This window comes from Passer domesticus, chromosome 32 (assembly GCF_036417665.1).
Source record: "Passer domesticus isolate bPasDom1 chromosome 32, bPasDom1.hap1, whole genome shotgun sequence".
NCBI lineage: Eukaryota > Metazoa > Chordata > Aves > Passeriformes > Passeridae > Passer > Passer domesticus.
The window spans coordinates 852,411-864,345 of record NC_087505.1 but is presented as its reverse complement, the minus strand read 5'-3'; the positions used below and the strand labels follow the sequence as shown (position 1 = coordinate 864,345).

The following is an 11,935-nucleotide window of genomic DNA, read 5'->3' as shown; positions in this document are numbered from 1 at the left end:
ATCCTCAACTCTGCCCATTTTTAGCACTGCCTAAGGGATCTATGCCAAAATAACCTCCCACCCCAGGGCCACTGTGCCACTCACAGAACATGCCCAAATCTTGAATTTTTTTACCCAAGTTTATTAGTTTTTTAAACTTTTAATATATTTAACCTTTTCTTTATTAAAAAAAAAAAAAAAACCAACCAAAAAACCAAGAATAACAAAACACGTTTTGGTCTGACATTGGTTAATGGTCCTTTTCCCCCCACCCCTCCGTGCTGGGAGGTCTCACAGCATCCCAAAGGATGCAGGAGACAGAGCCAAGCCCGGCTCCTTCTGTCTTCCAAATAAATAGAAAGAAAAGGAGGAAAAAAACCAAAAAAAAAAGAAAAAAAAATCAAGTTGGAAATTTGTCCTGTTACAGCTGGGAGAGGCCACGGAGAGGGAGAGACTCAAAATCCATTTACCGAAGAGAAATGAGAGAGGATTAAACTCTGTGAGACACAAGGAGTGACTCAGCCCCGCAGTTCCTTCCCCCAAGTACTTCCACAGTGTCATCCCATCATTCAGGCACGGAACACCCAGGAATTCCCTGCTCCTCCCTCCCAGTTCGGGGAGCAGGGGCTCAGCCGGCTTTTCCAGCCGGACACAGCTCAGGAAAAGGGGGATTTTCCCCTCCCCCCGGTGAAGGAATGCTTGGGAAAGTAGGAATAACACAGAGCCCGGCAAGGGGCTGGGCCGAGCTCCTTGGCAGAGCCGATCCCGGGATGGAGCCGGCCCGGGGGGATGGAGCCGGCCCGGGGGGATGGAGCCGATCCCGGGGGGATGGAGCCGGCCCGGGGGGATGGAGCCGGCCCGGGGGGATGGAGCCGGTCCCGGGAAGGAGCCGGCCCGGGGGAATGGAGCCGGTCCCGCTGCGCTCCCCGCCTGTCCCGGGGAGCCGCGGTGGATTAAGGCAGCAGGTGAGAGGTGGAAGGGCACCAGCGGTGAGTGTGAGGCAGAGCTGCGGCCCCGCTCCGAGGGGAGGGGCCCGGCAGGCGCTCCGGGTCCCGTGTGGAGCGGCCGGAGGGGCCGGGCCGGCAGCAGGAGGTGGCAGCTCTCGGGTCCGGGGCGCTCAGTCGGTTTTGCGGTGGTTGTTGTTGAGGACAGGGTGGCCGTTGGAGAGGGGCCCGTTCTTGGCCACCTCCTCCTCCTCCTCAGAGTTGTCCGTCTCCTCACGGTCGCTCCGCTCGTCCTCCACCACCTGTGGGCAGAGGGAAAAGGGGGTTCAGGCACCAGCCCAACATTCTCCTGCCGTGCCTCAGTTTCCCCATTGCAAGCACAGCGGTTTCTCCCCACTGAGGGCTCCCCAGGATCTGGTGAGCAGCTGGGACTCAGGATTCAGGATCTGGGGGTCACCCCGAGTGGCTCCTTCCCCACGATGCTCCTCTCACCTTTCCAGTTATGAACTTCTGGGCCATGCGGATGATGAGGTAGGCCCAGAAGATGTGCAGCGACTGCAGCACCACCATCATGAAGTTGAAGAAGTAGTAACCAAAGAAGGCGGGGTAGAGCTCCAGCGGATAGAACATGGTGCAGTGCATGATCCTGCCACGAAAAGCCACCCTGTCAGGGGCAGCACCAGCATCCCACCCCCCCGAGACTCCCCCAGCCCTGCCTCAGTTTCCCCGTTGCCCAGCAGAGCTCACCAGAAGGGCAGGATGACCAGGCGGGTGATGATGAAGACGGCGGCGAAGACGATGAAGATGTTGTTGCAGGTGTTCCTCCAGCCGGCGTAGTTGAACATCTTGGCAGACTGGGGAGGGGGCAGAGGGGTGAGCTGGGGAGGGGGCACGGCCTGGGGGGCAGCAGGGGAGGGGGACACACCAACCTCCAGCAGATAATCCGAGGAGTCGTGCAGGGCCATGATGAGCGTCCCGGCGCGGACGTAGTTGGCAAACCAGGAGAAGCTGATGAGGATGATGGTGGCCACATGGTGGATGATCTGCTCTTTGAAGTCCTGTGCCCACAGCAACGGGGAGCTCAGCAAAGTGGGGGGGCTACAGCAGCCTGGATCCCACCCACAGCAAACCCCCATCCCACGGCCCCTGTGTCCCAGCTGCTCCCTCCTGCCCACCATGAGGGTGAGGAAAACCCTGCTGAGATGTCCCAGTGTCTCCCATCCCATCCCAGACCCCACATCCTCCCAGCTGCTCCCTCCTGCCCACCACCAGGGTGAGGAAAACCCTGCTGAGATGTCCCAGTGTCTCCCACCCCCTCCCTGAGCCCCCACCTTGCGCTTGACGTCGGAGGCGATGCTGAAGAGCAGGGACCAGTAGAAGGAGAGCTCGATCATGTAGTACCAGTACTGGGAGGGCAGAATGCTCTGGGGGCAAGGGACAGGTTGTGGGGGGGCTTCTGTGTCCCCCAGAGGGGTTTGGTCCCCCCCTGTGGGCACCGTCCGGGTGTCCTGAGGGGTGCCAAGAGCCCCCCCTGCAGATCCTGGTGGGCAGGAGAGGCTGGGGTGGGATCTGTGCTCACCTGGATGGGGTATCCCTTCCACACCTCCCGCAGGTCGTAGAACCACGGTTTCTGCAGGGTGGGGAGGGGGAGACACGAAGTCAGAGGGGCCAGGGGGGCTGGGGGCGCAAGGGGAGGGGGGCAATACTCACATCCACTATGACAGCCATGCCAGCAATGAAAGCAATAAGGTAAAAGGTGAATCTCCAACTGGAAAAAGGAAGCAGACGGTCCTCAGACGGGCACCGGGGAGCAGCAGGGAGGAGGACAGATCCGGCACCTCCCACCCCCCCAGGCAGCCCCCGGCCAAGCTGGGACTCCCAGAGCCCCCCAGGGTGGGGGCACAGTGACAGCAGGCAGGCAGGCAGGGAGGGTCTCACCTGGCCTCCCGGAATTTCTTGAGCAGGCTGGGCCGGTCCTGGTTGCGGCGGCGGCGGAACCAGCGCTCGACCTGGCGCACGGTGCAGCCGCTCCTCCTGGCCAGCACCTCCACGTCGGCCTGGGGACAGCAGGGCAGCCCCACGGTGTCACACAGCCACCCTCACCCCCCACGGGCACCTCTGGGGACCCCCCCGGGCCTCACCTGCTTGGGGTGTTTGCTGGTGGCAGCGTAGAACTTCTCCAGCACGGCGTTGGGGGTGGCTTTTAACCGGACCTTCTCCTTGACGTTCAGCAGCCCGGCCAGGGGGGTGGCCACGTACCTGGGGAAGGAGTTGGGGACACAAACGTCACCTGGACGATTTGGTTCCGTCAAAGCCACGCAGGGACCCCCAGCCACTCGGTGCTGGTGGGTTTTTCCCCCCGGGTCTCTCTGTCACGGGCTGTCCCCGCTCGGCCTCCCCCCCTCCTCTTGCTGTCCCAACAAAGCCGGGTCTGTTCCCTTTGTTTGCCCAACAAATCGCTGCCTAAACGCCGTGTTTGTGTGGGGAAAGGGGAGCACGTGGGCTTGTCAGGGGGGATCAGGACCCCCAGCTAGGCTGAGCACAAGGTGCCCACCCCAGGGTTCAGCCAGGGCACGGGGAGAGCTGGACGGGGGGCTCAGGACCCCTCCCCACCCCCAGGGAAGGGACTCACGTCTCAAAGAGGTGCCGGACAACGAGGAAGAGGAAGGCCAAGGGGAGGGTGATGTACAGGTCAGAGGCTTTGGCATAGACTCGCCCATCCCGGTCCTCCAGGTCAGCCCAGGTGAGGTTTGCCGGGAGCCAGAGCCGTTCCCACCAAAAATAGCTGTACAAGGTCTGAAACATGCTGGGGGGAGGGAAAGGGGGAGAGAGGTGAGGGGGGCAGCTCCGAGGGGACGGCCGACCCCACCAGGCCCCCCAATTTCCACCTCGGCTCCCGGGAGCAGCCGGTGAATTCCCCTCGGGGCGCTTGCCTCGGGCTCCGAGGGACTTTGCTCCCGGCAGCCCGGAGGTCAGAGGGTGATCATTAACAGGGGCCCCGGTCCTGCTTCCAACCGGCAGCTCGGCCCCAGGGAAGAGCACCGGGAGCAGGGAGAAACCCCCCGAGCTGGGTTTCCCTCCCCAGAGCCGCGTGCGCACCCCGAGGCTGACCCAAACGCGATTCCCGGTGGGAAACGGAGCCCCCCGCCAGCCCGCCGAGGCCAGGCACAGCACCCGCGCGGGATTAGGGATTTGCTGGGGCACAATGAGCACCTTTGTGCCTTAAAAACGCCCCGGCCGGGGCAGCGCACCCCGGCTCCCCGTTGCTCCCCGCGGGGTCGGCACGGGGCGGGCTGGGCCGGCACCCCGGGAAGGGGATCCCGCGGCTGCGGCGAGGGCCGGGGCGGCCCCGCTGGGCTCGCGGAGGAAGAGGAACCACCGCGGCCGGTTTCGCAAGGGCAGGCGGGAGGGAGGCGCCGCAATTCCCGGCTGCCGCGGGCAGGTAACGGGAGGGGAGCGTGGGAGGCCGGGGTGAGGCCCCGGTCAGGGCCGGCGGCGCCTTCTGCCCCGCGGCACCGGGGGCACCGGCAGGCCGGACCCTCGCCCAGAGGCGATTTTAGGGGCGATCCTGAGGGAAACCCACAAAACCCCGGCGTGGGCGAGCCGTGGGCAGAGAAACGGGCCCGGGAGGGACCCGAGCCCGGGGGGTGCCTCCGCCCCGCCTCCGCCCGGCCCCGCCCGGGCAGCCCCGGGCAGCCCTGCCCGACCCCGGCCGAGGGAGGCCCAACGCCCGCGGAAAGGCCCGGCCCGCGGGGCTGGAGCGGCGGGGAGCGAGCGGGAACCGGCCCGCGGCCCCTCCCGCAGCGGGGAGGCCCCGCGTGCCCCCGGGCCGGCCGCACTCACCCGGAGCCCTCACGGAGCCGTGCCCGGAGCCGTCACGGAGCCGCGCCCGGAGCTCGCCCGCTCCCCTCACGGAGCCCTCACGGAGCCGCCGCTCGCCCCCCCCTCGGTCCCGCGCGCGCCCCGCGCCAGGCAGCGGCGGCAGTGACGTCACCGCGAGCCGGGAGTGACGTCACCGCAACGCTGCGGGGAGAGGCGCCCGCCGCGGGGAGGGGCGGGGCGCAGGCGTGAGCAATCGAGCGCCGAGAGGGGAGCGGTGCACGCCCCCGTGCATCCCAAATACACCCTATAGACAGCCCCGTAGAACCCCATAAACACCCTGTATGTGCCCGATATGGACCCTATAGACAGCCTGTATGTGCCCTATAGACACCCTATAGACAGCCCCGTAGACACCCTATAGACAGCCTGTATGTGCCCGATATGGACCCTATAGACAGCCTGTATGTGCCCTATAGACACCCTATAGACAGCCTGTATGTGCCCGATATGGACCCTATAGACAGCCTGTATGTGCCCTATAGACACCCTATAGACAGCCTGTATGTGCCCCATAGACACCCCTATACCCCCCTCTGTGTGTGCTCTGTGCCCATCCCTACACACCCCATGTGTACCCCTTATATGTCCCTCTGCACACCCCCTGTGCACCCCTGGCACCCCAAATCCGCCCAAAACCCCCCAAATCCCCCAAAGCCCGGAGGAGCTGTGGCCCCAAATCCCCAAACCCCGGAGGATCCATGACCCCAAACCCCCCCAAACTCCCCCCGATCCCCCCAAACTCCCCCCAAGCCCCCCCAGGTGCCAGGCTGCCAGACCCCCGTGCAGGGCACAAGTCCTTTACTTGCTGAGGGCTAAGGCCACATCTTGAACTGGGGAGGGGTCCCTGTCCCCCCAGCCCCCCGTGTCCCAGAGCACGGGCTGAGCTGTGGGACCCCCCGAGTGGGAGGTTAAGGCCACTGGGAAGTTTGGGGTGGGCTCAGACAGTCACACCCCTCCTCTCCAGCCCCCCAGGGACCCCCAGGATGTCCCTGGAGGACACAGAGGGGGGTCTGGGGGGGCTCTGGGTCTGGAGACCCCCAGGATGTCCATGAGGATGCAGAGCGGGGTCTGGGGGGGGCTGTAGGGACCCCCAGGATTTCCCTGGATGCAGAGCAGGGTCTGGGGGGTCTGGGGGGCTGTGGGACCCCCAGGATGTCCATGAGGATGCAGAGGGGGGTCTGGGGGGTCTGGGGGGCTGTGGGGACCCCCAAGATGTCCATGAGGATGCAGAGTGGGGTCTGGGGGGTCTGGGGGGCTGTGGGACCCCCAGGATGTCCATGAGGATGCAGAGCGGGGTCTGGGGGGTCTGGGGGCTCTGGGACCCCCGGGTGGGTGCTACAGCAGCCTGCAGTCCGAGTCCAGCCTCTGCCGCCGCTGCCCGCCCGCCTGTGGGGACAGGGACAGGGACAGGGCTGAGCTCGGGGGGGCCACAGAGACCCCCGGGGCTGGGGGAGCCTGGGTACCTGCGCAGGGCGAGGAGGAGGAGGGTGAGGAAGGCGCTGCTGGTACTCCTCGTGCTGCAGCTGCCGCGCCAGCTCCAGGTCGCTGAGCGCCGGGGGGGGGGGCCTGGCCCTGCTGCAGGGACAGGGCCACCAAGAAGTCCTGTGAAGAGGGGGGGTCAGCGCCCCTGGGACCCCCGTGGGGCCGGGAGGGCGCTCAGCTGTGCCCCACCTGTCCCAAACCTGATCCACCTGTCCCCAAACCTGGTCCTCGTGTCCCCAAACCTGGTCCTCTTGTCCCCAAACCTCATCCACTTGTCCCCAAACATCATCCACTTGTCCCCAGACCTGATTTACTTGTCCCCATCCTGGTCCACCTGTCCCCAAACCTGGTCCTTGTGTCCCCAACTTGAGCCACTTGTCCCCAAACCTGCTCCACTTGTCCCCAAACCTGATTTACTTTCCCCAAACCTGATCCACTTGTCCCCAAATCTGACCTATTTGTCCCCAAACCTGGTCCTCGTGTCCCCAAACCTGGTCCACCTGTCCCCAAACCTGATTTACTTGTCCCCAAATCTGATTTATTTGTCTCTAGACCTGGTCCAGTTGTCCCCAAACCTGCTCCTCGTGTCCCCAAACCTGCTCCTCCTGTCCCCAAACCTGCTCCTCCTGTCCCCAAACCTGCTCCTCCTGTCCCCAAACCTGCTCCTCCTGTCTCTGCTGCCGCCGGGGGTCCCGCGGGGCCCCCTGCCCGCCCGGGGGGTGGCTGAGGTGGAAGTCGCTGTCACAGAAGCAGCTGTCCCCATCCACGCCGTGCAGGCTCTCCCACACCACCCGCTCCTCCTGCAGGAAGCCCTGGTCCGTCACCAGCAGGTAGAGGTGGCCCTGGGCAGGGGGACAGGCGGCGGTGAGCCGGGGTGGGGGGTCCCGGGGGGCTCCAGGCTGGGGGCCGCACCTGGTGCTTGAGCAGGGTGCTGAAGTGGTTGTTGCGGAAGAAGACGGCGAGCTCGCCCTCGCGGGCGCGGGCCCGCAGCTCGCACAGCCCGTGCAAGGTCAGCTGCGACTGGGAGCCCTGCAGGAACTGCTCGGCCGCCAGCCCTGCGGGGACAGCGCGCACAGATGTCACAGGAGTGCCGTGGCACCCGCTGGAAAATCCCCTCCTGGCAGGGCTTTTATTCCTGGGAAGGCTCAGAGGAAAAGAAAAGCTGTGGCTGCTGGGGAATGCAACGGCGCATCTTTGATTGGTCCAGGTTGATTGTTTCTAATTAATGGCTGATCAGTCAGCTGGCTCGGACTCTCTGAGAGTCACGAGCCTTCTTCCTTCTTTCCTTTCCCTTTTATCTTTTCCCTTTTTCCTTTCCTTTCCTTTCCTTTCCTTTCCTTTCCTTTCCTTTCCTTTCCTTTCCTTTCCTTTCCTTTCCTTTCCTTTCCTTTCCTTTCCTTTCCTTTCCTCTCCCTTTTCCTTTTTCCTTTCCCCTTTCCTTTCCTTTCCTTTCCTTTCCTTTCCTTTCCTTTCCTTTCCTTTCCTTTCCTTTCCTTTCCTTTCCTTTCCCTTTTCCTTTCCTTTCCTTTCCCTTTTCCTTTCCTCTCCCCTTTCCTTTCCTTTCCTTTCCTTTCCTTTCCTTTCCTTTCCTTTCCTTTCCTTTCCTTTCCTTTCCTTTCCTTTCCTTTCCTTTCCTTTCCTTTCCTTTCCTTTCCTTTCCTTTCCTTTCCTTTCCTTTCCTTTCCTTTCCTTTCCCTTCCCTTCCCTCCCCTCCCCTCCCCTCCCTTCCCTTCCCCTCCCCTCTCTCTATTCATTTCAGCACAGTTTTAACACAACACTTCACTACAACATCACACCATAAAATAACAAATCAACCCTCTAAAACCCAGAGTCGAGGCTCCCCTCCCCTCCCTCCCCCCGGCCCCTGGAGCACGAGCCCCCAGCGGGTCTGGGGGTGCGGCCGTGCCCCCCAGGAGCGGGGTTACCTTCGCTCAGCAGCCCGGAGTCACCCGAGTGTTTGCAGGTGATGATTTTCTCCACCAGCTGGTTGTAGCTGAGCCTGCCCACGGCCTGCGCCTGCTCGGGGCTCTGGGATGGCAGGGACAGGGGTGAGCTCCTGGTGGGCACGGAGGGCTCTGCCAGGGGGGAGCGCCCACTGCAGCCCCCTGGCACGGCCAGAGCAGCCAGCCCTGCCCCAGGCTCAGGGCCACAGCCCAGACATCTCAGGGGGCTTTGGGATGGCCTGGAAATGATCTGGAACCCCAAAATCCAAATTCAGGGACACCTCCTGCAGGACCAGGTTCACCTGGAACCCCAAAAACCAAACACTGGGACACCTCCTGCTAGGCCAGGATCATCTGGAACCCCAAAATCCAAACACTGGGACACCTCCTGCTAGGCCAGGATCATCTGGAACCCCAAAATCCAAACTCAGGGACACCTCCTGCTAGGCCAGGATCATCTGGAACCCAAAAACCAAACACAGGGACACCTCCTGCAGGACCAGGTTCATCTGGAACCCCAAAAACCAAATACAGGGACACCTCCTGCAGGACCAGGATCATCTGGAACCCCAAAATCCAAACTCAGGGACACCTCCTGCAGGACCAGGTTCATCTGGAACCCCAAAATCCAAACACAGGGACACCTCCTGCTAGGCCAGGTTCATCTGGAACCCCAAAAACCAAACTCAGGGACACCTCCAGGTTGCTCCAAGCCCCGTCCAACCTGGCCTTGAGCCCTCCCAGGGTTGGGACATCCACCCTCAGCTCGGTCCCCTGGGCCAGGACGAGCCCCAGCTCCTCCCAGCAGGGTTCCCCAGCCCTGGGGTCCCTCTGTGTCCCCACCAGGCAGGCAGGGGGCTCACCTGGGGGTCCACCAGCCAGCCGTGGTAGAGCGGGATGTTGAGGAGGTCGAAGACGATGCACTCGGGGGTGTACTCGAAATCTGAGACCCCCGTGAACCTCACGTTGACGTCCAGCCCCGTGGAGAGCTTGGGCAGCACCGTCATGGTGTCACTGATGTTCTGGGGGGCAGCAGAAACACGGGGTCACCCCTGAAGGTGCCACCCCAAACCCTGCAGCCAGCAGAGCTCCCTGAGAACGTCGGGGTTGGACGTTCTTGGGTTTGCCCCTCACCTGCTGGAAGTTCAGCTGCAGCCCCTCCGAGCTGTCCAGGGGCTGGGCGGCCAGGATGCAATTCCCTGCAGGGCAGGGGGTCACCCCGGGAACGTGGGGGTCACCCCAGGGAAGGTGGGGGTCACCCCAGGGAAGGTGGGGGTCACCCCAGGGAAGGTGGGGTCACCCCAGGAATGTGGGGGTCATCCCAAGGAACGTGGGGGTCAGCCCAGGGAGGTGGGGTCACCCCAGGGAAGGTGGGGGTCACCCCGAGGAAGGTGGGGGTCACCCAAGGAAGGTGGGGTCACCCCAAGGAAGGTGGGGGTCACCCCAGGAATGTGGGGGTCATCCCAGGGAACGTGGGGGTCCCCCCAGGAATGTGGGGGTCACCCCAGGAACGTGGGGGTCACCCCAGGAATGTGGGGGTCACCCCAGGGAACGTGGGGGTCACCCCAGGAATGTGGGGGTCACCCCAGGGAACGTGGGGGTCACCCCAAGGAAGGTGGGGGTCACCCCAGGAATGTGGGGTCACCCCAGGGAAGGTGGGGTCACCCCAGGAATGTGGGGGGTCACCCCAGGAATGTGGGGGTCACCCCAGGAAGGTGGGGGTCCCCAGCCCACCCCTGTCCCCACTCACCCAAATGTGCCATCAGCTCCTCGGCCGTCACCACCTCCTGCTGCGGGGGCAGCTTCACCTGGGGGGGCGGCCAGAGGGGGCTGGGGACCGTCCCTGGGACCCCTCCCCCGGGGATGTGGGGTCCCCCCCGCGCCCCCCGGCCCCGGCTTGCCTTCCTCTGCAGGAGCAGGACGTTGATGAGCGCCAGGAGCGGGCAGGGCCCGTTCTGGCTCTGGGTGACCACGGGCGTGCGCTGCCCCCTCCAGCGGATCCAGCGCAGCCGGAGCGGCTCCGGGGGGGGCTCCTGGGGGCGCCGGGCCGCCGGGGACCCCTCCCCAGCCCGGGACCCCCCCCCCAGGCTGCGCGGATGGGGCTCTGGGCGGGGAGGGGCTGGCTGCGGGGGCGGTGTCACCAACACTGGGAATTGCGTCACCAAAACTGGGAATTGTGTCACCAACACTGGGAATTGCGTCACCAACACCCGGAACTGTGTCACCAACATCGGGAATTGTGTCGCCAACACCCGGAACTGTGTCACCAACATCGGGAATTGTGTCACCAACACTGGGAATTGTGTCACCAACACCTGGAGTTGTGTCACCAACATCGGGAATTGTGTCGCCAACACCCGGAACTGTGTCACCAACATCGGGAATTGTGTCACCAACACTGGGAATTGTGTCGCCAACACCCGGAGTTGTGTCACCAACATCGGGAATTGTGTCACCAACACTGGGAATTGTGTCACCAACACCCGGAGTTGTGTCACCAACATCGGGAATTGTGTCACCAACACTGGGAATTGTGTCACCAACACCCGGAGTTGTGTCACCAACATCGGGAATTGTGTCACCAACACTGGGAATTGTGTCGCCAACACCCGGAGTTGTGTCACCAACATCGGGAATTGTGTCACCAACACTGGGAATTGTGTCACCAACACCCGGAGTTGTGTCACCAACACCCGGAATTGCGTCACCAACATCGGGAATTGCGTCACCAACACCCGGAATTGTGTCACCAACACTGGGAATTGCGTCACCAACACTGGGAATTGCGTCACCAACATCGGGAATTGCGTCACCAACACCGGGAATTGTGTCACCAACACCCGGAGTTGTGTCACCAAAACTGGGAATTGCGTCATCAAAACTGGGAATTGTGTCACCAACATTGGGATTTCCATCACCAACACTAGGAATTCCGTCACCAACACTGGGAATTGTGTCACCAGCACCAGGAATTCCATCACCAACATCAGGAATTCCATCACCAACATCGGGAATTCTGTCACCAACATCAGGAATTTCATCCATGACACCGGGAATTCTGTCACAAACATTGGGAATTCCATCCCCTACGTTAGGAATTGAGTCCCCAACATTGGGAATTTCACCCCCAACACTGGGAATTCTGTCACCAACACCGGGAATCTCATCCCTAACATTGGGAATTGTGTCCCCAACATTGGGAATTGTGTCCCCAACACTGGGAATTGTGTTCCCAGCCCTGGGAATTGTGTCCCCAGCCTCAGCCTCCTCCTGGGGCCGGGGTCTCCCCTCCTGCTCCATGGGACCCTCCGGGGCTGCTCCGGCTCCGATCAGGCTCCTGGGAATGCTCGGGGTCTGTCCAGGAGCAGCTGCATCCCAAAGCTCAGCCTGAGGAGGGAAAACGGGGCTATTTCAGGAAAATACAGAGGTAGAAATAGAAATATTTATATATTTATAAATAGAAATATAACCCTAACCTCCCTGCTCTTTTCCTGCTTTTCCTTCATTTTGTTCCCCTAATCCTTGTTCCTCCTTCTTTATTCCTTGTTTTCCCTCCTTTTCCTTATTTATTCCTTGGTTTTCCTTATTTTCCTTCTTTATTCCTTGTTTTTCCTCCTTTTCCTTCTTTATTCCTTGCTTTTCCTCCTTTGTTCCTTGCTTTTCCTCCTTTTCCTCCTTTATTCCTTGTTTTTCCTCCTTTTCCTT

The 11,935-nt window shown here is 62.1% G+C and overlaps 1 protein-coding gene across 4 annotated transcripts; it reads right to left on the bottom strand.

Annotated features, from left to right (window-relative positions):
* Positions 1–100: 100 nt before the first annotated feature.
* CERS2 (ceramide synthase 2) lies at positions 101–10,480 on the bottom strand. 4 transcript variants are annotated; one of them, XM_064401775.1, is made up of 16 exons: positions 10,132–10,264; positions 9,981–10,038; positions 9,365–9,429; positions 9,094–9,252; positions 8,213–8,315; positions 6,269–6,407; positions 3,556–3,729; positions 3,065–3,182; positions 2,862–2,980; positions 2,634–2,691; positions 2,503–2,553; positions 2,255–2,347; positions 1,853–1,981; positions 1,671–1,777; positions 1,416–1,569; positions 101–1,225 (listed from the first exon to the last, which is right to left on the bottom strand). In XM_064401775.1, exons 2-16 carry the CDS (start codon positions 9,991–9,993, stop codon positions 1,097–1,099), a joined length of 1,611 nt encoding a protein of 536 aa, XP_064257845.1. In that variant the 5' UTR covers positions 9,994–10,038; positions 10,132–10,264; the 3' UTR covers positions 101–1,096. The 4 variants fall into 4 exon arrangements, with proteins under 4 accessions (XP_064257845.1, XP_064257846.1, XP_064257847.1 ...); XM_064401776.1 differs by having other exon boundaries at positions 9,981–10,480; XM_064401777.1 differs by lacking the exons at positions 6,269–6,407; positions 8,213–8,315; positions 9,094–9,252; ... (1 more) ...; positions 9,981–10,038; positions 10,132–10,264 and adding an exon at positions 4,767–5,230.
* Between the last annotated feature and the right edge of the window lie 1,455 nt (positions 10,481–11,935).